This window comes from Cupressus sempervirens, chromosome 10 (assembly GCF_028749045.1).
Source record: "Cupressus sempervirens isolate cs-2001-9-10 chromosome 10, ASM2874904v1, whole genome shotgun sequence".
Taxonomy (NCBI): domain Eukaryota; kingdom Viridiplantae; phylum Streptophyta; class Pinopsida; order Cupressales; family Cupressaceae; genus Cupressus; species Cupressus sempervirens.
The window spans coordinates 857500191-857523501 of NC_143127.1; the positions used below are offsets into that span (position 1 = coordinate 857500191).

At 35.7% G+C, this 23311-nt stretch overlaps 1 protein-coding gene across 1 annotated transcript; it reads right to left on the reverse strand.

Annotated features, from left to right (window-relative positions):
* Positions 1-19530: 19530 nt before the first annotated feature.
* LOC149536711 (uncharacterized) lies at positions 19531-22637 on the reverse strand. Its single transcript, XM_089806579.1, has 5 exons — positions 21739-22637; positions 21426-21526; positions 20603-21292; positions 20294-20515; positions 19531-20155 (listed from the first exon to the last, which is right to left on the reverse strand). Exons 1-5 carry the CDS (start codon positions 21860-21862, stop codon positions 19874-19876), a joined length of 1419 nt encoding a protein of 472 aa, XP_089662705.1. The 5' UTR covers positions 21863-22637; the 3' UTR covers positions 19531-19873.
* Between the last annotated feature and the right edge of the window lie 674 nt (positions 22638-23311).

Here is a 23311-nt window from a genome sequence, read left to right on the forward strand (position 1 = left end):
AGACTTTGCTTCTCCACACGAGACCTTGCCTAACTGCGTGAGAGGATTTGTATTGCTTCACACACAGCTTCGCAATGTCATGCAGTCTTTGCATCATATCGCACAACCCTTGCATCACATTGCACAAGGAATGCCAACAGCACAACATTGAGGCCTTGCCCTTCTAAGGATGTGTCTTCTCCTTGGTCATCGTTCCTCAAGGGTTATCAGAATGTTCATGCCGAAAGCTAATATTTTCACCCATTTGGTTGCTGAGATTTACTTTAGCCTCTTTTTCTATTTTCTCCATATTTTGCAGTAGTTTGTTTGATTTTAGTATCATTATGATTTTATCGTCAATTCCTATGCAACTTCTTACTTTTTAAGGAAGATTTGTGTATTTATATCGCATAGGGAGTTTCTATTCCATTAGATTGTTCAATCTAGCTCAAACTTGGAGATGCTTCAAAAAGATTTTATGGTTTAGCCTGACTTGTACTTTTATAAGTTCAATTATTCAAGTAGATTGTGGATTGTGGGCTTGCAATTTTCACTGCAGATTTTTGTTTGACATCATTATGCTTTGATTATTGCAATTATCTGTTACATGGTCAAATATTTGTTCATTGAGAAATATGCTCTCTAGTCTTACTCATTTTCTCCAAGTTAACTCTTAAGGAAATCAATAATTCCCTTGTATCCTTGTGTTTTCATGGTTCTTATTTGGCCATCCAAAATGTTTTCTCTTGATGGGCCACGTTCCTTGTTGTGGCACCATCTCAATCCATCGCCTATTTTCTAGTCTTAATCATCTAACACTAGTTATACCTACTTTCTCTTATTACCATATCTAATTCTTGTATGTTAAGATATGATGTTGTTTTCCCATTTTGATCTTATTGATTATCTATTCTTCATATTCAAATTAATCACTCCTCTAATTGATATCTTCTTTCTCATCCCTTAGCTATTTAGATCTAGTGGAAAATCGAGTAACTAGCTTCTTTTACATTTAATTAAGTAGTTGATATTTGTAAAGTTTGAATTATAAGGGATAGTTTGTGAATTTGAATTAGTTGATTAATAGTAATGATTCTTTTAATTCATATTATGAAAAAGCATGAAGCAATTTATTTATATAGTAATTTGTTCATAATACACACACACACACACACACATACATACTTGTAATTTATTTATTAATTACAATCAATATAATGATATAATAGATTGATATGTTACCTTATTCTCTAATCCAACTAATTTCAAGAGTTTTATTTGTTAATGTTGGTTTTATGCTCCTCTAAGTTAAATACATCTATGATTCACGATATACTAGGTATAAAATGAGATGTCATGTGATGCAATTCCATTACTCCCTGTAGTTTTACTTGTTTAGTCTTTCTCATGTTAGGCTGGGTATTGTTCATATTTACTAGATTTTCCAATGGAGCTAAATAGCTAAGAGATAAGAAAGAAGAATCAATTAGATGAGTGATTAGTCTAAATATGAAAAATAGATAATCGATAAGAACAAAATGGTAAAACAACATCACACCTTGGCATGCAAGAATTAGATATGGTAATAAGTCAAAGTCAGGATAGTTAGTGTCATATGATTAAGATTAGAAAAGAGGTGATGGATTGAGATGGTGTTGCAACAAGGAATGAGGGCCATCAAGAGAATACATTTTTGATATCCAAATAGGAACCATGACAACACAAGGGAATTATTGGTCTTTCCTTAAGAGTTAACTCAAAGAAAATGAATTAAACTACAAATCATATTTATAAACCAACAAATATTTGACCATGTAATAGACAACTGGAGTAATCAAAGTGTAATGATAATAAACGAAAACTGCAGCGAAAATTGTAAGTCCACAATATGTTGAAATAATGCAAATCCTTTTAAGGGCTCGTTTGGTTGTGGGAATACAAATATGGGAATAGGAATTGTTATTCTGGAATAGAAAATAGGAATATATATTCATATTCTTTGTTTGGTTCAGCCAGTATTTGATGGGGAATTCACAGACCCAAAGTTTTCTAAAATAAATAAAACTGGAATAGGAATACATATTCCAATTCCACCTATTGAGGTGGAATTGAAAATATTTATTTTTGGGATGAAATTGGAATAAATATTCCTATTTTATTCCAATTTGCAATTCTGATTTGGTGCACCTAGACACAAAATTCAAAATTTTAAGAATTTACATATGCCTATTCCACTTGTATTCCCGTTGCCAAACAGACTTAAAAGTTAGATTGAAACAACCCAATGAAATTGAAACTTCCTATTCAATATAAATATACAAATATCTTCCTTAAAAGTAAGAAGTTGTGTAGGAATGGACGTTGAAATCATAATGATACTGAAATCAAACAAAACTGATGTGAAATCTGAAGAAAATAGAAAAATAGGTTGAAGTAAATGTCAGAAGCCAAATGGGTGAAAATATTGGCTTTTAGCATAAACATTCTGATAGAAAATGAAGCGTCAAATCATGAAGTTACATGATCACTTCAAAATAGGAAGAGACACCTATGCTAAAAGGAATAACAGAGTCAATAAGTGTAGATATAAAAGTAGTAAGGTTCGATAGTAAAAACTTGAGGAGCGATGACCAAGGAGAAGACACAACCTTAGAAAATCTCACATAGCAAGGAAAACTTTGAAATTGTCAATTATATTTCTAACAAAAGTTTTGAATGAAACCAATACAAACAAGTAGACCATTCTCTAATCAACCGAAAACCAAGTCCACAATGATACAGTCTTCGCCAATAGTCCCCAAACTTGCCACTAACTCCCAACTTTTCCCCCACAATCAAAACGACCTCTTAGATGTCCCTTGGAGCATGGTCAAAGGCCATTCTATTTAACTTGTAAATTCCAGGCTACCAACCATATATCAATGTCCATTATCTCAAACCACCTACATTATGACCTTGAGAGAAGAAAGAAAAAACAAATAGAAACATCAAAGGAATCATTTACAATCCAAAGTCTTTTAGGTTGGTCATGGTGATTTAGGAGCTAGTAAGATGCAAACTAATCAACCAATCCTTAATCCAAGGCCAGGTAACATGGAAGCTAAGGTCAAAAGAGAAATAAAGAAAAATGTAGTGCTTAATCAAGCTTCCTATTACTCTGACTACCTAATCTTGGAGGAATCTAAAGGCTAATGGCGTTATACAAAAAATGCATCCAATATTTCAGTTTGACATTAATTTGTTGGTTAAGCAGAGAAAAATTATAAGGTACACATGCATGACCATATTCAATAAAGTAGGTGAGGATAATATAGATGGCAATTTCCTAGGGATCTCGCTAATATGCAGAACAAAAACAAGATGATGCAAGAAAATATTGAAACTAAGGTGTTATACAAGTGCAATCAACAAGATTATAGCAATAAATTTCACAAATAATGCTAATTGAGAGGAGAACGAAGAATTTCTTGAAAGTTATATACAGTTAACCTTGAATAGAATATATGCCCATACCTCTAAGTATCAAGCAAAAGAAAACAACAGAAGAAAACCATTGAAGACAATGAGTTCCCTTCCCAGTTTTCAGCGCTTCCCCCACCTCTTCCCTCAACTCTCCCATTTAACTTAAAAATATGCATGTTGTCCCAATTAGCAGCTAGGGAGTACGTTTTAGTTACTGTTAGATGATGGTTCTAAAAAAAATTAGTACTAAATTAGATTCCCCCAATAAATTTGTAACTGCTATTCAAAATCTAGGTCATCAGTATGCAACATAAACCTGTTATTAATATTATTTTGATTCCATTTTTTAATATATATATATATATATATTTAAAAAGAAAATGGCTTCAACTAATCCAAGTGGCAATGACTTATTCGGTATCTGAAGAATGGGTTATATGACAATAAGCCATATATCCATAGACACATATGCCTAGGGGACACTGACTTTGATTTCTAGAAGATATTTGTCTTTGACTCTTGAAGTAACAAAGTAAGAGAAATTTGAAAAAATGAATTTTGCTAATTCTTATATTTTAAGTTTCTATTATGTATAAGAGCATGCTTTGTCTATTCTTTATGAATCTCTAAATTTTTCTACATATTCTAATTTGATTTCCTTATTGTTATATAGCTGTCCCCAAAATTGCACAAAAAAGTTGTCATCCCAAAAACTCGTCCCCTGCTGTACCCATCCCAGAAAATTGGGGTAGCACTAGTTTTAATTTACCATTTGTGAGCTTTTCTGGAGATGGGTTGTTCAACACATATACCACTGTAGAATGCCTCTCAGTACAATAAAATATTAGCTATAGATAGAGAGAGATACAGCTATAGAGACCTTTCCTTTAACATATTACAAAAACTTGAAGTCTTCCTATAATTAGTATTAATATTAATGTCTCAGAATGCCTCTAATATTTTCTTCAAATTAATACATTTAAAATAGAGATTAACTATACATCGAAGGAGTTCTTGCTAAATTTGCTTAGAAACTAAAATCAGCTATATTACAAATGTGAGAACTAGAATACAACCACCAAGAATGTTGAAAATTACATGTCAGTGGAAAAGGAATGAACCCAGACAATACTACAGTTCTTTAAAGAACTTTTCCCTTAGGCATTCTTGCAAAATCAACAACTGTCCCTCCCTAACTAATACATCTTCATCTAGTTTGTTTACTCTGAGCTTAAGTGTTCCAACTTCAGCGATGAGTTTAATGTTTTGCAAGGTAAGTTGTTCTGCATCTTGCTGAAATCCATTCCTTTCTTCTGAAACTTTGGGTATCTCTCCTCTTAACAACGTCAGTTCTTTCTGACATTCTTCTAAGTCAGTCTGTAAACATTTTATGGTATTTTCCTTCCCTCCAAGCTGTAGATAAAATATATCATAGCATTAGTGCTCATAATCTGAACTAAATATAATGCTCTTCAAAAGTAAGTTAATCTTCCATTTAAGGAACTGTTTGACATCCTAAATATAAACAATTGAAAGCATGACAACACATACCAGAAGCTCCAAATATTTCTCTTTCTGGTTTGAGAAAGTGAGCCTAGCCTGTAGTCTTTCAATGTTACTCCTCAAAACCTCTTGACTCCTTTCAAAAGTTGCAACTTTCTCCTCAGTTTGTTCTACATCAGCCACATTGGAACATAATTTCTCCCGTAGAAGCTTGACCAGTAAAGTTTTGGCTTTAAGTTCTTGTTTTAGTTGTTTGAAAACCTCCTCACTCTAAAATAGCAATGAAAATAATGGTTGATCACAAAAACCTGTTAATGAAAACTCCCTAAAATAGCAAAATAAATAACATTAATTACCTCTCTATGTTGTTGTTCCTGTTGATATGCCTCTGGATTTTCTGCATGTTGCTTGAGAGATTCATCATAGGATATACAAGAATTTTCTTTCAAGATTTCTTCTTGCATCCACACACTATTCTTCCAAGATGAAACTTCTTTTTGCAATTGTACATTTTGCTCAGCCAGATCTTGGATCCTCTTTCTCATCTTCCTCTCCTCCGACCTAATTTTTCCTAGCATAGAAGCCCATTCATTTGACCGCCTATCTACCTCCTTTTCTAATGTCTGCTGCAGATCATTCTTCTCACTCTCTAGTATCTTTGTTCGACATTCCATCTCTTCTTCGATCAACCTTAGCGATTTAGTTGCTGAAGATGTTTCTCTCTTGTCGCTGGAAAAGATGGAAGTGGTTGATGAATGACTTTCTCTGTGATGGCATACTGAATGGGGAGATGACCGCTTCGAATGTGGAGATGAACGCTTCAAATCCCCTCCCCCAGAGATAGTTTCCTTTGGAATAGCAGAAGAATTATCTGCCATCAACTGCTTTTCAAGCGAATTCTCCTTTGGGCTATCGCTTCCCTTCTCCAAACAAGGCGGCCCATCCTTATCAAACCTCTGGCAAGGTAAATTATTACTGATATTGTTGTATGCAGAGACCCGTTTCAATGGAAATAACCTCCGCATTGCTGCAACACTAGCAATCACCTGTAAAAAATAATCCGTGTCATTTTCAAGCCGGAAGTAAACTGAACTATAAAAAGCATAGTTGAACACATTCACACCAAAAGCGAATGGTTACAGCCTCAGCTGTTAGATTTGAAAGATGGCATTATAGTACCAAACAACACAGGAGGACCCTGATGACGGTGAATTCCGGGCGGAGCTTCACACTCTTGCTCGCATCGCTGCTCCACATGGACAACGGGGGCAGCTTGGATCCTGCTCAAACCAGTAAATGTATAAACATCAGGAAATATAAAAATACAAAGCTGAAAGAGTATGGCGATGCAGGTGAAGAAACATTGGGGGTTTCAAACATCTTGGCGACAGTTAAAGAGGGTACCAGGTTGAGAAGCGCGATAATGAAGCAAGAATTTGAATAATGAGAAATAAAAGGCACAATGTAAAAACTAGAGTGAGGAGATATGCACCAGAACATTCGGATAAAACGGAAGCGCTGATATTCTGCTTCTCCTGCAAGTCCCCCGGGTGCAAGACTCCCATGCATAAAAGAAAAACTATGCAAACCACGTGCCTCAGGGTAATCGCATTCATTTTGTTTATGTAATTGCGACCCTTGCCTTGAACCTGTGAGAGGATGAACGGTTAGTTTCAGGAGAAGGACACACACTGCTATTTCTTCCATCTGCCCGCGCCTGTAATTCATCACCGTCATCAAAACACTACGTAGAGGAAGAGACACGTCAGGCACTATATTTCTTCTTTCCCCACCTTGATGTAGATCATATAAAGTGCCACCATCATCACAATTATATACCCACTTATGACACAGGGCGTGCTCAAAACAGGTGACAAAACAAGTGGGAACAGTAGAAAAATCCCACCAATGTCCACAAAAACGGGAGCAATATGATGAGACAGTTTTGCCTCATACTGTAAAAGATCTTACGGATTAAAAAACTGGAAATATTGTTTCAAAAAAATCTGAAATTGGATATAGAAAATATATGTTGCAGGATTCCTGTCATTGCGCCTTTGACTCTGCCATTTGTATCACTATGTCCACATTCAGTTTTGGTTTTGAAATTAGTCTTAATTTGAGATGAAATAAAAGTTGTTTATTGTCGTAAATATTGTCTTTAATTCAATGTCTTTAATTATCATCTTTAATTATTGTCTCTTAAAGACGATATGAAACCTTTAATTGTCATCTTTAATTATTGTCTCTTAAAGAAAATATAAAACTAAGGTGTTTATTGTCTTGTAGAGACAATTTCACTTGTGTTTTTATCTAAAGGTAAAAGTTATTTCATTGTAGACTAGCAATTGTTTGTAGAGAGATAATATCTTTTTAAATATCATAATAATAAAAATTTAAAATTATTTTAAACATTTAATGTTTCCAAATATGAATAATCGAATATTCACCATAATTATTCCCAATATTTTATTCTTGCAAAGCACTCAACAAAATATTATAAAACTAACTTGAATCAAAAAATCATTTTTATTGCATTTATTATCAATGTTGTCTTACAAAATAATGTGGGAGTTAATCCACAAGGAAAAGGAGCATAACATGAACACAACATTAAGCACTAGCAGTTCCATGTTTATGTGCATGTAACAGAGAGCCAATAGGATTATATTTTTTCTGCAATGAGAAAAAAAGGTTGACAAGTGATTGAAGAACCATAGAGCCCACCAAATAGCCCTCCACATTTTTTAAAAGTGATTGAAGAACCATAAGACTTGAAGTAAGTGCTCGTGGTCTGAAATGCTTTTGTACTTGATAAGTGTAGTGAATCTCTCTATAGAATTTTCAAAGCTTGTTCTACATATATCCTCAATGGAAGCCTCCCCTAATAGCACTGAAAGCGTCAAGCTCATTTATGGTTGGAAAAAACGCATGCATTCCTTGAGTGCACAAAAGGGCCACTTGAATAAATCTCAAAAAATCTTCTACACAATAATTATCTCCCAATTTTGGATCCACTAGACCCAAAATCTTTCCTTCACGAAGCAATTAAAACACCTGCATTGCATAAACTTGAAGTCAGCTATTCAACATAATAATTTTTCCCAAATCACTTCATGGAGATGTACAAAAAGACAAAATTTGTCTTTTAAAAGAAATCCTTATACATAACAAATTAGAAATAGAAAGATACCATACCAAGTTACAATCCCCATTACATACACCACCACAAGGTGTGTGCCAAGGAACCTGTTCAAAAGACCAATTTAGTACCCTACCAATTGGTACAGAACAAAAGTAAATTATAACTGTAAACTGAAAACAATCTAAGATTAAAACAACATGATAAGATATCAAAATCAAATAAAGAAAAATATTAATAGTAGGAAACAAAAAAAACTCAACAGAAAGACAAAGAGTCGTGCTAAAATACATATTTGAGAATTACCAAGCTTAAGAAAGTACATGTGTGGGTAATTGGTCATCACTTTATTATGCAAAAACTCATATAATGTGAAATTTGAGTCATCACGTTCACTTTCCTATGCTTCAAATCCATTTGCCTCACCATCCTACAACACAATCATTTCAGCCCTTTTATAAACTTTAACCAAATAAATAGTCAAACTAACCATCTCTTGATCATTGGCTTCCCCTGACACTGCACTATCCTCCTGTAAATTGTATACTAAAAGTTTGAGTAAGGTATCACATCTAAAATATAGATCATGTCAATCCAACTTTTGAGATTAAATACCTTTCCATACTTTGCCATGGCCTTCTCATACTCTGCCTTCAACTCAATAACTTTCTCGATATATTTCTTCTTCTCCTAAAACCAATCAAAAAGATAAAAACACAAACCATCAAAATCTTGCATAATTGATAACAAAATTACACATTCTACTAAACATATTTTAGCCTAGGTGAAAACCTCTTATGAGAGAGATTTCCATTTCTCACCGCCATCTTTAGCAACCTGCAAAATGTACAAATACAAACCATATAAGAAAACAACCTAATACTAGATATTATTCAGTTTGAGTGTTCAACTTGCACTATAAACAAGTATTAAGGACCCCCTAAGTATGAAGTGTTCCATAGAAGCCATCCTACTGCAAGAAGTGTACTTTTTCCATACAATAGACTCTTAGCGTTGAGGAGTATTTGGTGCATTTGTAGAAGAAGGGAATAGTAGAGCAACTTGCAATGGTAGATGTCAATGCATCCCAATGTTTATAAGACAAGCTCTCTCTATAATCCAAGCCCACTGGCTTAATGTTATCATTTACTATGCCCTACACACATTTACCAAAACCATACAAATTTATTGGCAAATCGGAATCATGAAAATTTAAAAAAACACATATTTATGGTCTGCAGCAAATGAATCCACTTACCTCTCCTCATGTATTTGAATCTTATGTCGCTGAAATCTGGTGTCGTACTTCTTCCCAACAATAATAAAAGAATATCCATTTTCCTATAGATGACACTACATCTTAATGAACTATCATATGACGCTTTATCTCAAAGAACATCCTCATTCTTTCTCTCAATCTGAAACCCTAGATATAACATAATACGTAAACAACAACATTCAATTGATAGAAAAATTCCCTCGAAGATAAAATTTAGTTTGATGCCAAAATCCAGTTGCTCTGCACCAGTTTGGTATCATTGATATCTAGATCCTCCATGAAGAAGCTCCCCTTGGCCAAAATCTGTGAATCATTGTAGTTTAAAACAACCTGCACAAACAATAATATTAAACTAAAGTAGGCAGATGAGTGGGATGGATGGTTGGAGGGTTGGGTGGACTAGATAGTGGATGTGGTTTGTGGTGCATGATGATTTAGTGAAAAATATGATATTATTTTGTTGAGACAGAGAATTCCAACATTTTCAATTTCTGTAGAAAACTTGTAGACATTGTCAATTTCCAGACATTTTTGCTTATATTCTACAAATGGAGGGTCAATTATATAGTCTCTTGATGGTCCATGGAAGAAAGAAATGCAAAGGGAATATTGGTGTAAATATTTTGAGCAGGCATCTAGTATTGAAGAGGTCAATCATTTTCTATTGGAAGTAAGAACAGAGGAGATTACTTTAGAACCTATGAAAAGTCATAATATTATTACCTACATCATTTCCTTGCCTTTGAGGTTCTCACCCATTTCCAGCCTCAATTCCCTTTTGTCTAACACTAAGTTACACGAGTACCCCTCCCCCCCCTCCGAACCTCGAACTGGTTTGAACCGGTTCGAGATTCGGGTCCGGTTCGACCACGGTTCGCCCAGGGTTCGATTTTCGAATCCTGGTTTGAACCATGGTTCGAACTGGTTCAAACCATGGTTGGAACCCGGGCGGACCAGGCTGTGAAAATCAAACTAGGTTCGAACCCAGCCAAGAACCCGCCCACGGACGCGAAATTAAAGTTATTTATTTGCATTTTTAAATAATTTTTGGGGTCCACCTACCCTAAAAAGGTGTTATGAATTGGTTTTTTGCTCTCTCATAGTCATTTGTTGTTTCTAAATAGGTTGTTCTGCCTTGAAGGAGAGCACATAAGTTTTTGAGCAAGCATTTGATTGTGCAAGGAGGAGTTTGAAGATTGACTTGTTAGTGTTCTTGAAGTGTTTGTGCATCATTTATACACATTTGCAAACTTGCAATGGCTGGAAAAGGACCAAGAGGTAAGATCTTATTCCATTTACTATGTTTTGTTCTAGTTTTTCAATTTTTTTTTCATTTCTCTTTCAATCTTCATATGTTCTAAGTTCTTGAATCTTTTCCATTATTTCAAAATTCATTATTTTCTTGCATATAGATTATGAACATATATCTAATTAGTAATTTATTGCCATAGGGAAAGGTTCGAAAGTAATGTCATCTACCTCTTCATCAATAGGCAACACCGAACAAAGAATGGAAACCAACTCTGATTCTCCTCTATGGAAGTATGTAGACATTATAAAACCCATTCCAGGAGGTGGTGCATTCCGTTGGAGATGTCGAGGATGTGATGTAGAAAGAAATAGTTCTTATTATCGTGTGGTAGGCCATCTATGTGGTTATACTGGAAGAGGAGTCAAGAAATGCCCTGGCAAAAATGGTGTCCCTATACCAAATCACACCGTGTTAAAATATATTGAAGAGCATGAGGCAACAGAAGAGAGAGAAGGACACAGGGAAATAGAACTCGGTAGTAGTAGCAATAAAAGTAAAAAAGCTAAGGGAATGCAGCCCCCCTCAGATGTTATTGTACAAGACCATCCCTTCTTCAATACTACAATGGACACTGACACTAAATCTGTCCCCATTGTACATAAAAGAAAGGGGCCAATAGAAACTTCTTTTCAAAACAAGGCTCGGGATATTGCTGACATTAAGGTGGGAAGATGCCTCTATGCAAATGGGTTGTCTTTTAATGTTGTCCGCTCTCCGTTTTGGAAGGACATGTTGAGGGGTGCCAATGAAGCTCCAAAAGGGTATTGTGGCCCCGGTTATGAAAAAGTGTGCACCACCTCGTTGGATGATGAGGTCGAACGGGTTGAAAATCAATTGAAGCCCATAAGGGACTCATGGGTTGAGACAGGGGTGACAATTGTTTCAGATGGCTGGAAGGATTCTAGGAACCGTCCCTTGATCAATGTCCTTGCGGTGTCCCCTAAAGGGGCAATGTTTCTGAAAGCGGTGGATTGTGAGGGCAAAGTAAAAGATGGACCATTTATTGCTGATATCTTAATTGAGTCCATTGAACAAGTGGGTGCAAGAAACGTTGTCCAAGTCATAACGGACAACGCAAAGAATTGTAGAGCAACAGGTTTTTTGGTTGAGTCACAATATCCACATATCTTTTGGACAAATTGCGGACTTGGATGCTTCCACTGCTGCACTTACAATTGATGATTTTGATAACTTTGATGCCAATACCATTGTTGATTCTACTACTGATCCCATTGGCCTTGGTGCAAGTAATAGCGTAGGCGAAGAAGGAGGAGATGAAGAAGAAGATGAAGAAGAAGAAGATGAATAGGAAGAAGATGAAGATGAAGAATGAAGAACTTAGAACTAGAAATTCAGAATTTTAATAGATTTTCATTCTATTAGTTACTGTTAAACATTGAACGTGAAACAATGACACTTGAACTTGATATTTTAAATGTTTTGAATCTTCCATCTTTGATGTTGAAGTTGATTGAATTATGTTACTATATGATGGTATGCTCACCATGATACATTGATATGTTATTGTTTATGTTGTTTTAAAGTTTTAAATGTGTTTATGGTACTATGCTACATTCTAATTTTAACTCATGCTTCATAAAAATGTATATATATATATATATATATTTATTTATTTATTATTTTTACATGTTTTAGTACTAACAAACCCAAATGAACCCAAACCCCTTTCCAAAATTTCGTCGAACCAGCGAACCGGTTCTCGAACCTGAACCTGGAACCGAACCACGAACCGGCAACTTAGTTTAGACTCTTCCCATACCATGCAATACATCCCTTCAATAATGTAACATATGTATCAGCCAACAAACAAATAGCCAATTTTTAGGTTGTTTAGGAAGCATATTCGTTAAAAATATCATTTCTCAGGTGCAATGGGCAAAATAGACCGGTTTACTAGTTGCACTTTCATTTGTCAAAGCTGCAACCATGCCTTACATAAAAAATACAAAATAAAATAATCTGCCAGCAACGAGACCTCGGATGCAGCATATAAGTCACCTACTTCTAAATTATGATGAAACTATAGGAAGTGTGCAGGCACCCTTTAAAATTATTTATACATTGAGAAAAAGTGATACTTACTCCACAACTAAGTAAAGATTAATAAGTCAAATATGAAATTCTCTTGAAGAATATGTAAGATTTAAATACCCCTAACATTTGTTGCTAATTCTTTAATATGCAGGTCAAATGATGAAAAAAAAAAAGCAAAACAAGAAGCTATCCATCAGATTAGGAATAGAGGAAAGTATTAAGGAAATGAACATATTAAGAATAGAAACAATGTGTGAAACATTATTTGGAAATCACCCTTAAGGTTGAAGTGTAGCATTGCAAAGAACCTTTATTCAAAAAACCCCGCAGACATGCTGCCATCTTATGTAATCCGCAAAAATGTAATTATGTACCTGCTACTCAAAAGTGGATTTTCCAATAAAAAGAATAATAATTTATTTAGAAATCATTAATTTATTGTAATTTATTATGAAGATTAAAAAGTGAACATAATATAACATATAATGTTCCATCTAGAAAAATAGAGGAAAAAGCAAGCTTTATACTTTTTGGCAAAGCGGGTTAGGTTTTAGCTAGTTTCTGATGAAAAAATAGCTTTAAAATAGGCAGTACATATATTCTTCTCTGTGGCCTTTCAATGATTTAGAGGTTTTAACTCTGCAGTGATGACCTAGGTTCTTAGGATTAGAAAATTCAAAATTATTATGTTTTCCTTAAAAAAGAAAATTGTTCTAATTTACACTGGACGTTGATGAGATGGTGTCCACCTTCCTTACATACATTCCACTGATGCCTCTCTTAGAAAAGTATGTGTCTGTTTTCATTTTGTAAAACATGACATACATACATATATATATATATATATATATAAAAACTAGAAGATACATGTGAGTATTTACCAATTTACAATGTCGAAATTTGAGATTCAGAACTTTTCTAGTATCCACCATGGATTTTATTCTTCACACACTAATTCGATCTCATTTGTCGATTGATACATAACCACAGGCAGTCCATTAATCATAGACACTAAATTCTCCCTGTGCCTACTTCCCTTGACTTTTGACGGAGTAACACATGTTTATGTTTGTGTGGAACATATGCATATTGAGAGACAATAGAAAAAAAGGACAACTAAAATTATGATGCCTTCACAATAATTTAGTAAAGTTTGAATGGTAAATTCAACATTGGTAATCCTAAAAAACACAAATATTTGCTACAGAAGATGCATTCACATGCCAATATGATCTCCAAGAATTTGTGCATAAAAAAATGGTCATTATGTTTGCAATTGTATTACCAAACACAACTGAATGCACTTCAAGAGAAATAATAAAAAATGAGAAACTTCCCAGCACCAATGACATAGACAGTCTTCAAACCACCCATAAACTCATGGGTAACAAGATCATTGTTATCTCAAACAATAAATTGAAGCTTTCATGGGAACTCAACTAAAAACTTTCTCCACTTGTCAGATCCGCACATTCAAGCATTGGCATATTCCTTGTATATTTCTGATGTTCTAGTTGGTCCATATAGACATTTGCATTCGATTGGAAAAGACAAGTTTGCAGACTATAGTATGAGTCACAAAATATCATATCGAGGACATATGCAAGGCGAGAAACTCTGTTAGCACTACCTCAAAGTAAGTCATAAAGGGACGCACACATCAACAACCACAATACAAATTAGCACGCAAAATTTGGGGTCAATATTAAAGTCATCAATTATTATCTTCATGGACTGGTTGATCATAAGCAGCAATTAAGAAGCTAGCAATACACATTGTGTTTGAGGGAAGTATCCAATCAGTGGCAAGGAAGAAGTACAGCCAGCAATTAGAGATATGTACAGGCTAATCCTAGAGCAGTGTAAACATCATCTGTGGTGACTAGAAGATATGAATGAGAGCACTTAATTGCAATCGCAGCTCAGCTATAAACATAAGTAAGATATAGAGAATTGTTCTGAGAGAACAAGTACATTTGTATTCATACACCAATATACATTGGACATACCTATGGTTATTCTTCTTCCAATATATGGATATATGATCATTCTTCTGTACTATAAGACATATGCATCAATCAACTCTTCCAGGATCTAATTCATTAAGAGGACAGTAACAAGATGTATATTTATCATATTCAATGCAAACATTTACAATCTATTAGAGATTTATGTGCCAGTTATAAAGTGAGAGAAGTTGCTTTCAATTTTAGATACATAACGAAGAAATTCACTCCAAATTTAAGGGATCTCTAGAACAATACATTACACAGATCCATGCTTAATTATTTACTGGCCTTCACAAACAGTGGGAGCAAAGGGCAAGGTGTTTTCACCAAGGTTGTAAAGGATATGGAAGTTCAGCTGTTAAACATTCCCAAATATAGGGAGGCCAGAAGTTGGGCAACATTGTAAGGCAGAGAACACCACTGGTATCCTGAATCAAGTAATTCTCCTTTGGTAAAAAATAATCAGTTCCTTTGAAATGGAAAGTAACAATTGGAAATTCTGTAGTGGCAGCTGCAGAAGTATAACATAGGTCCAATCCAATAGAAGATCCATCAGCCTATGGAAGCTTAACTATGGACTCCAATCCTTTCTTCAGGACATCATAACCACTCTGCTCCAAATAAGTGATGGTTGTTCCAAAGTCTATGATAATTCCACCAGACCCATTAGCCTGAAAAGAAAAGGTATCAGAAGGGATATCCAATAGCTTTGACCCTATGCTTATTCCTTCCAAGAAAAGATAATAGAAGGTTTTAGTGAACTTTTTTGTGAGTTGATCGATTCCCTCAAAACGTGTTCTACATCTATGATATCCAGCAAGCCAAAAGTGGTATGCATATACCAAGTCAAATACAAGTCCTACCCAAATAGCATCTTCCAAACAAGGATGAGATCATATACAAATCCCTGAGCTATACTGAAACGTAAATCTATTTTTTCTGCATTTATATTAAATGATAATGTTGCATCTATTTCTTTGTTTTTCCTCTAACTAAATTAGACATGACTGGGGCTTCAAACCGCAGTCAATGATGACAGCTCCCAAACCCAAATTTATGCTATACTAATTTTCCGGAAAACCAGTTATGCATGGTTGAGCTTATTTTATTCTTGCAATGCATTCAATAGTTGAGAACTATAGTTATTTTACTTGTCAAAAGGCCTACATGGGCTAAATGGAAGGGTTGATAGTTTAAGGTCTGATGTTAGAGGAGTCTTAATATGGTCATTTAAATGTACTATGACAAATATGTAATGACAGATGCAAGGATAACAGTAAAGCTTGTCGAGCTGTTGTCAACTAGACAACCCAAAAAAACAGTAAGGTTAACACTGTTGAGGAACAGTTACAGTCAGTTCAATGACAATTATAAATAGTTGTTGGTTGCCCCCAAAAAGGGAGTGAGTCTATAAAAATAGTGAAACCCAATACATATACATGAATTGATGTATAAGGATATTTTAAAAACAATAAATTGAAGTATTCTGCAAATTATGTTATTCTGATTTCTTGTTATTGTGCCTTGAAAGCATGATCATGATCTTTAATATGGTAATATTTTGAAGTTACTTGGATTGCACATGTTCTTTCCATTGAGTGCAGCATCTTTTGAAATTTAAAGAATTCCACTTCATTGTTATAAAAAGTCAAAATCTTGAATTGAAATCGATCCACTAACCATGGGGTAGGGCATTAGGTATCATTACAATGTAGTTTAGTAATCTACTTAATGTGGAATAAGGCCCAATAGCTGGCCATACAAATGTATTATAGTTTCATGAAAGAAGTGTGGCAGGGAACTATATTGAAGGTGCAGGAAATGTGTTTTGAGTGCAAAATGGAAGCTTGCTGAAGAAGAAAGGATGACTGTCTGAGAAAATAGTCCCAGTGCGGAGGTCACATCTTTCCAACCAACCATTGGATAGTGCTAAGTTTTTGATATGTTTGTAGGAACCAAATTAAGAAGACGCTCACCAGAGCGATCGAAGAAATATTATTGGGTTCCAAAGATACAAACAATTCAGTACAGATCTATGGGATAAGCCATGAAGTTCTTGTTTTGATAAAGCAACACTGCATCTGGGCTTTGTCCACTTAGTTGGAGTATAAAGGTGGTTTGAATCCATAAGAGAAATGTGGAGAGATGATTGTAAAGACTTGGAAAATTGGAAGAGATCAGATCCGCCAAGTAGATGAGCTGATGCAAAGGAATTGCAAACTGGAGTGCATTTTTATGATAAAGTATAGCAACTGGTAAGTTGTGTTTGTTTGATTGCATAGAAGGTTGTTGGTAAGTCTTTGGTAGAAGAATAATGAAACACTTCCCTGAGTACATTGTGCTTGATGCTAGGTAGGTGGTACGCCAATCGGATTGTTGGGTTAAGAGTGGTTAATGTGTAAGAACAGAGTGTGCTGGTAACTATTAAGGAATTACCAGTTGTCACAAGGTTTAGAGTAGGGTTAAGAGTTTGGGTTCAGTCAACAAGTTTGGTGTTGTCTCATGTTGGTAGACACAGAACACTGAACAATCGGGTCTTAGATCCCTAGTATGAGGCATGTAGAGGAGTGCTGGAACGAGAACCAACAAAGATTATAGGATGTTGCTATATGAATGCTGATATACAAATGATTGCATAGGATGTTGGTGAATTGTAGAGTATAGATGCTGAAACAGTGAGAGAATTATTTAATATGTGGAACCAGGTGAGTATTAGGTGTTGAGTGGCCATTTAAAGGCCTATTGAATGATAGGATTTGGAGGTAAAAGGAGAACCTTAATGTTGTCCCCTGTTATGGGAAGTTGATTAGTGCTTTGAATAAGGATATTTGATGTGGGAAGCTGTATCTCACAATGCTTTTGAGGATTGTGATACTGAAATGATGTGATAGAGTCGTTTGATGTCTTGATGTCTCATCGAGTTGATTATTCCTTGGGAAGTGTTCCTAAGGTGTAGCTCTGCATCATTCCTTCAGAAAGGTCTCTGATCCGCCGTACAATGTAATCAGCATGAACACTACTTTGCGGTAGAAATCCCTTAACTTGCTCCCCTTTCATTAGTCCACAAAGCCTCTGATGCTCTGTTACAGCATCCAAGAATTCCTATATAACAGGATTGAAAGGTTTCTCTTGTGGAGGTTGAAGGTCTAGTAATGATGGCTGTGGAGTAGGAGGTGCATCCCATGCTTGTCTGAGAGTAGCTCATAATTGATGGAGGATAGTATTCTCATCAAGAGTATATGCTGTGTGCCATTGATTAGAAGAATTATTAGATAAAGCTACAGGGGATGCTCCAAAATCTGGTACGTTATTCCCTAATTGTGTTATGGTGATAAAGGTACCAAGCTTGCTTACATAACCTGGATATGACTGGCAGCAATTTTTTGAACAAATGATTTAGCAGAACTTTAGAGAACCACTACCAAAGCTGGTCTCTCCATTGTTCTATATGAGGATACAATCCCAGATTTTGAAAGGCTTCTATTGATTGTTCTATCGACATAGGAGGTGGGAGGTCACATCTCCCTTATTTGGAGATGTCTTAAATTTTTGTGAATTTGGCAACATTCTGACAGACCGCAAGGGAGTTGTTCTTGGAGTGCCCAAGATAGATCCTGAGGTGATAGAACCTAGAGAGCTACCACCAACTCCACGAAGGGTCGGTGGTGGTGTTACAAGAGACTAGTTTGCAGCTGTTGTCATCTTTGATGTAGAGTCTGTCATTTTTTCCTCTACATTAGCCAAAAACTCTTGAAGCTTTTCTTCTATGGATATATCTTTGTTTGTAAGAGAAGACCTCTATTTTGACCATGGTCTTGTAGATACTTGTCTCGGGAGGGTGAGATTTGACCTGATATCTTGCCAGCACTCTCATCCAGTATCTCCAATCCAGTCCACTAAGATTGACCAGGTCCTAATCCATAAGAGCTTCTCAAAGATTATTAATGAATAGGTGCTGAAATATTTGAGGGGATGAATTAGTTTTTTGTCTTGATCTTGATGACTTTTGTCTAGTACCAACATCTGAAGTTGATTATGTGTCTCCCTAATCCACATTTCACTTCCAAAGCCCTTAGAGTTCATGTTGACGTTCTATAAGACCAAACACTCTGCCTCTCACATGGTCTTTCCAGTTCTTGAGCCAATTATCACCAATGTGCTTCAACATATTACCAAATTTGCATCCTTTTTGAGTTTAGACCAATCTTGTGAAGAAATAACCTAAAAGTTCAAGAACCAGAAAATAATTAAACCCTCAATAGGATGTGAAAGCTGCACTGTCTGTCTTCTCGAAAGGACTTGACAACATAGAAGTAATTCCCCATCCTACTTAAGGTTATTGATTGGGAAAGGAATAGGAAATTTCGGGACTGAGTATGCTAAATAGCATATGTACCCTGATTATTTTTATGCTGAACTCAATTTCAAGACATAGTATAACATGTTTATCTCTGAAATTTGAGCAGATTCCCAACAGGGAACATTACTGTGGCATGTATCTTTTATGGGCATTTTTAATAAAATCTTACTGAACATGATTCTAGGGTTCACAAGAAAAATTCAATTACTGCATGATTAGACCAACAAGAAGTCAAACATATAGTATTCTTGTTTCAATTTCTGGGCGCTGTCTTTACAAGTTGTTTAATGTCAACCCACGTAATTGTCTCATTGTGCAGGCCATATAATAAGAAAAGTAAAATCATATGACAATCATTAGATGTAGTAGAAGCCTTCAAGAAACAGATCGCAACGAGGAGAAATCCTCATTAACAGTCATGATAAAGCCTTATTCCAATAAACAACCATCCAATATATCAAGCAATAAATGATAGAAATGACGCTTTCAAAGTTATTACAGAGTCATGAGCCCAGTTGCAACGAAGCTCGCAATGATCTAAATAAAGGGAACATGTTACAGAATTGTCCACAACAAAAAGAAGCTCTTATGAAGACATAAGATAATAAAAAGGTTTCCCACAATATGAATGTTGTCCCTCAAAAGATAGTGTCGCAACAAGTAAATGTTGTAGAAGCGATGCCTGCTATATTACAAATGTGAGAACTAGAATACAACCACCAAGAATGTTGAAAATTACATGTCAGTGGAAAAGGAATGAACCCAGACAATACTACAGTTCTTTAAAGAACTTTTCCCTTAGGCAGTCTTGCAAAATCGACAACTGTCCCTCCCTAACTAATACATCTTCATCTAGTTTGTTTACTCTGAGCTTAAGTGTTCCAACTTCAGCGATGAGTTTAATGTTTTGCAAGGTAAGTTGTTCTGCATCTTGCTGAAATCCATTCCTTTCTTCTGAAACTTTGGGTATCTCTGCTCTTAACAACGTCAGTTCTTTCTGACATTCTTCTAAGTCAGTTTGTAAACATTTTATGGTATTTTCCTTCCCTCCAAGCTGTAGATAAAATATATCATAGCATTAGTGCTCATAATCTGAACTAAATATAATGCTCTTCAAAAGTAAGTTAATCTTCCATTTAAGGAACTGTTTGACATCCTAAATATAAACAATTGAAAGCATGACAACACATACCAGAAGCTCCAAATATTTCTCTTTCTGGTTTGAGAAAGTGAGCCTAGCCTGTAGTCTTTCAATGTTACTCCTCAAAACCTCTTGACTCCTTTCAAAAGTTGCAACTTTCTCCTCAGTTTGTTCTACATCAGCCACATTGGAACATAATTTCTCCCGTAGAAGCTTGACCAATAAAGTTTTGGCTTTAAGTTCTTGTTTTAGTTGTTTGAAAACCTCCTCACTCTAAAATAGCAATGAAGAATAATGGTTGATCACAAAAACATGTTAATGAAAACTCCCTAAAATAGCAAAATAAATAACATTAATTACCTCTCTATGTTGTTGTTCCTGTTGATATGCCTCTGGATTTTCTGCATGTTGCTTGAGAGATTCATCATAGGATATACAAGAATTTTCTTTCAAGATTTCTTCTTGCATCCACACACTATTCTTCCAAGATGAAACTTCTTTTTGCAATTGTACATTTTGCTCAGCCAGATCTTGGATCCTCTTTCTCATCTTCCTCTCCTCCGACCTAATTTTTCCCAGCATAGAAGCCCATTCATTTGACCGCCTATTTACCTCCTTTTCTAATGTCTGCTGCAGATCATTCTTCTCACTCTCTAGTATCTTTGTTCGACATTCCATCTCTTCTTCGATCAACCTTAGCGATTTAGTTGCTGAAGATGTTTCTCTCTTGTCGCTGGAAAAGATGGAAGTGGTTGATGAATGACTTTCTCTGTGATGGCGTACTGAATAGGGAGATGACCGCTTCGAATGTGGAGATGAACGCTTCAAATCCCCTCCCCCAGAGATAGTTTCCTTTGGAATAGCAGAAGAATTATCTGCCATCAACTGCTTTTCAAGCGAATTCTCCTTTGGGCTATCGCTTCCCTTCTCCAAACAAGGCGGCCCATCCTTATCAACCCTCTGGCAGGGTAAATTATTACTGATATTGTTGTATGCAGAGACCCGTTTCAATGGAAATAACCTCCGCATCGCTGCAACACTAGCAATCACCTGTAAAAAATAATCCGTGTCATTTTCAAGCCGGAAGTAAACTGAATTATAAAAAGCATAGTCGAACACATTCACACCAAAAGCGAATGGTTACAGCCTCGGCCGTTAGATTTGAAAGATGGCATTATAGTACCAGACAGCACATGAGGACCCTAATGACGGTGAATTCCGGGCGGAGCTTCACACTCTTGCTCACATCGCTGCTCCACATGGACGACGGGGGCGGCTTGGATCCTACTCAAACCAGTAAACATATAAACATCAGGAAATATAAGAATACAAAGCTGAAAGAGTATGGCGATGCAGGTGAAGAAACATTGGGGGTTTCAAACATCTTGGCAACAGTTAAAGAGGGTACCAGGTTGAGAAGCGCGACGATGAAGCAAGAATTTGAATAATGAGAAATAAAAGGCACAAAGTAAAAACTAGAGTGAGGAGATATGCACCAGAACATTCGGATAAAACGGAAGCGCTGATATTCTGCTTCTCCTGCAAGTCCCCCGGGTGCAAGACTCCCATGCATAAAAGAAAAACTATTGAAACCACGTGTCTCAGGGTAATCGCATTCATTTTGTTTATGTAATTGCGACCCTTGCCTTGAACCTGTGAGAGGATGAACGGTTAGTTTCAGAAGGATAGCTAAATTGTTCGTATGTATACAGAAATCTCATTGCATACTGATCTATATATCCTGTAATTTTATGAAGCCGTTGCAGCTGTCTTGAATGCGAATTAGGACACCTGTCCTCTTTAATTTCATTCAATTCCGCGGATTTAAATTCTCGGAGGGGCTGAGAAATATTAATGTAGGGACTTAATTTTGCGTAGATACGGAAGGATGGATATGTTGGAGGAGCATTTATACCCTGTTTATCCCTCAATCTTTTTACTGTCAAAAATTATGCAGTATCTAGTTGGAAAATCTTACATAGATTCCCAAACTGAAACTGCATATCTTTTAAGATTGAAGAACTCGTTTCCATACGCGTTCATACACTTCTCCTGTCTTTGCTTTCACCCCACCTGCCCAGACACTCCTCGTGATATCTGCTTCCACAACAGTCAATTCGCGCAATTTTCTCCTCTTCCTCAAATTCGCTGAGGCATATCACACACACTGCTATTTCTTCCATCTGCCCGCGCCTGTAATTCATCACCGTCATCAAAACACTACGTAGAGGAAGAGACACGTCAGGCACTATATTTTCTTCTTTCCCCGCCTGGATGTAGATCATATAAAGTGCCACCATCATCACAATTATATACCCACTTATGACACAGGGCGTGCTCAAAACAGGTGACAAAACAAGTGGGAACAGTATATATAAACAAAAATCAATTCACATTGCAAACAAAACCACAATTTTCAGAAACAAGCCAATCTGTTTTGCTTTGCAATTCTCTCATTTCTTACCACTATAATTACTACATATTTTTGGCAGTCAATCATTCCATAAAACGAATGAAATCCCAACAAATTTGAACAACTATTGGTTACAATAGACAAGAAATCGGATAACAGTTGATAAAACCACATTAATGGTTTCATTCAAATTTCTCTGCAATTGAATATGCGAATTGGGTCGCTGATTATACGCAGATTTTTCTGCTTGGGAGTCAAATATTCTGAGATTTTTGCAGCAAGCTATTTCTGGAGCATTCTCTGCACAGTTCGAACATAACTCTGACGATGTTGGGTGATCTTCCATTGCTTCTTTGCTGTTGATATCTGCCATTAGAATCTTATCTCGAGCAGAAACATGAACAATAAATATCGAATTGAGTGAGAAAAGCAGTGATATGAGTTTGATAAGCAGTGATTTCCCCATTTAGCCCTTTTTGGTAAATGGGATATGGCACTTGTGTTTTTATCTAAAGGTAAAAGTTATTTCATTGTAGACTAGCAATTGTTTGTAGAGAGATAATATCTTTTTAAATATCATAATAATAAAAATTTAAAATTATTTAATATTATTTTAAACATTTAATGTTTCCAAATATGAATAATCGAATATTCAC

Coding starts and splice junctions, on each gene's coding strand:
- LOC149536711 (XM_089806579.1), bottom strand. CDS start 21,862: ATGAATGCGATTACCCTGAGACACGTGGTTTCAATAGTTTTTCTTTTA. Junction 21,293..21,425: donor GGGTCCTCATGTGCTGTCTG/GTACTATAATGC, acceptor TATTTTTTACAG/GTGATTGCTAGTGTTGCAGC. Junction 20,156..20,293: donor AGAAATATTTGGAGCTTCTG/GTATGTGTTGTC, acceptor TTTTATCTACAG/CTTGGAGGGAAGGAAAATAC.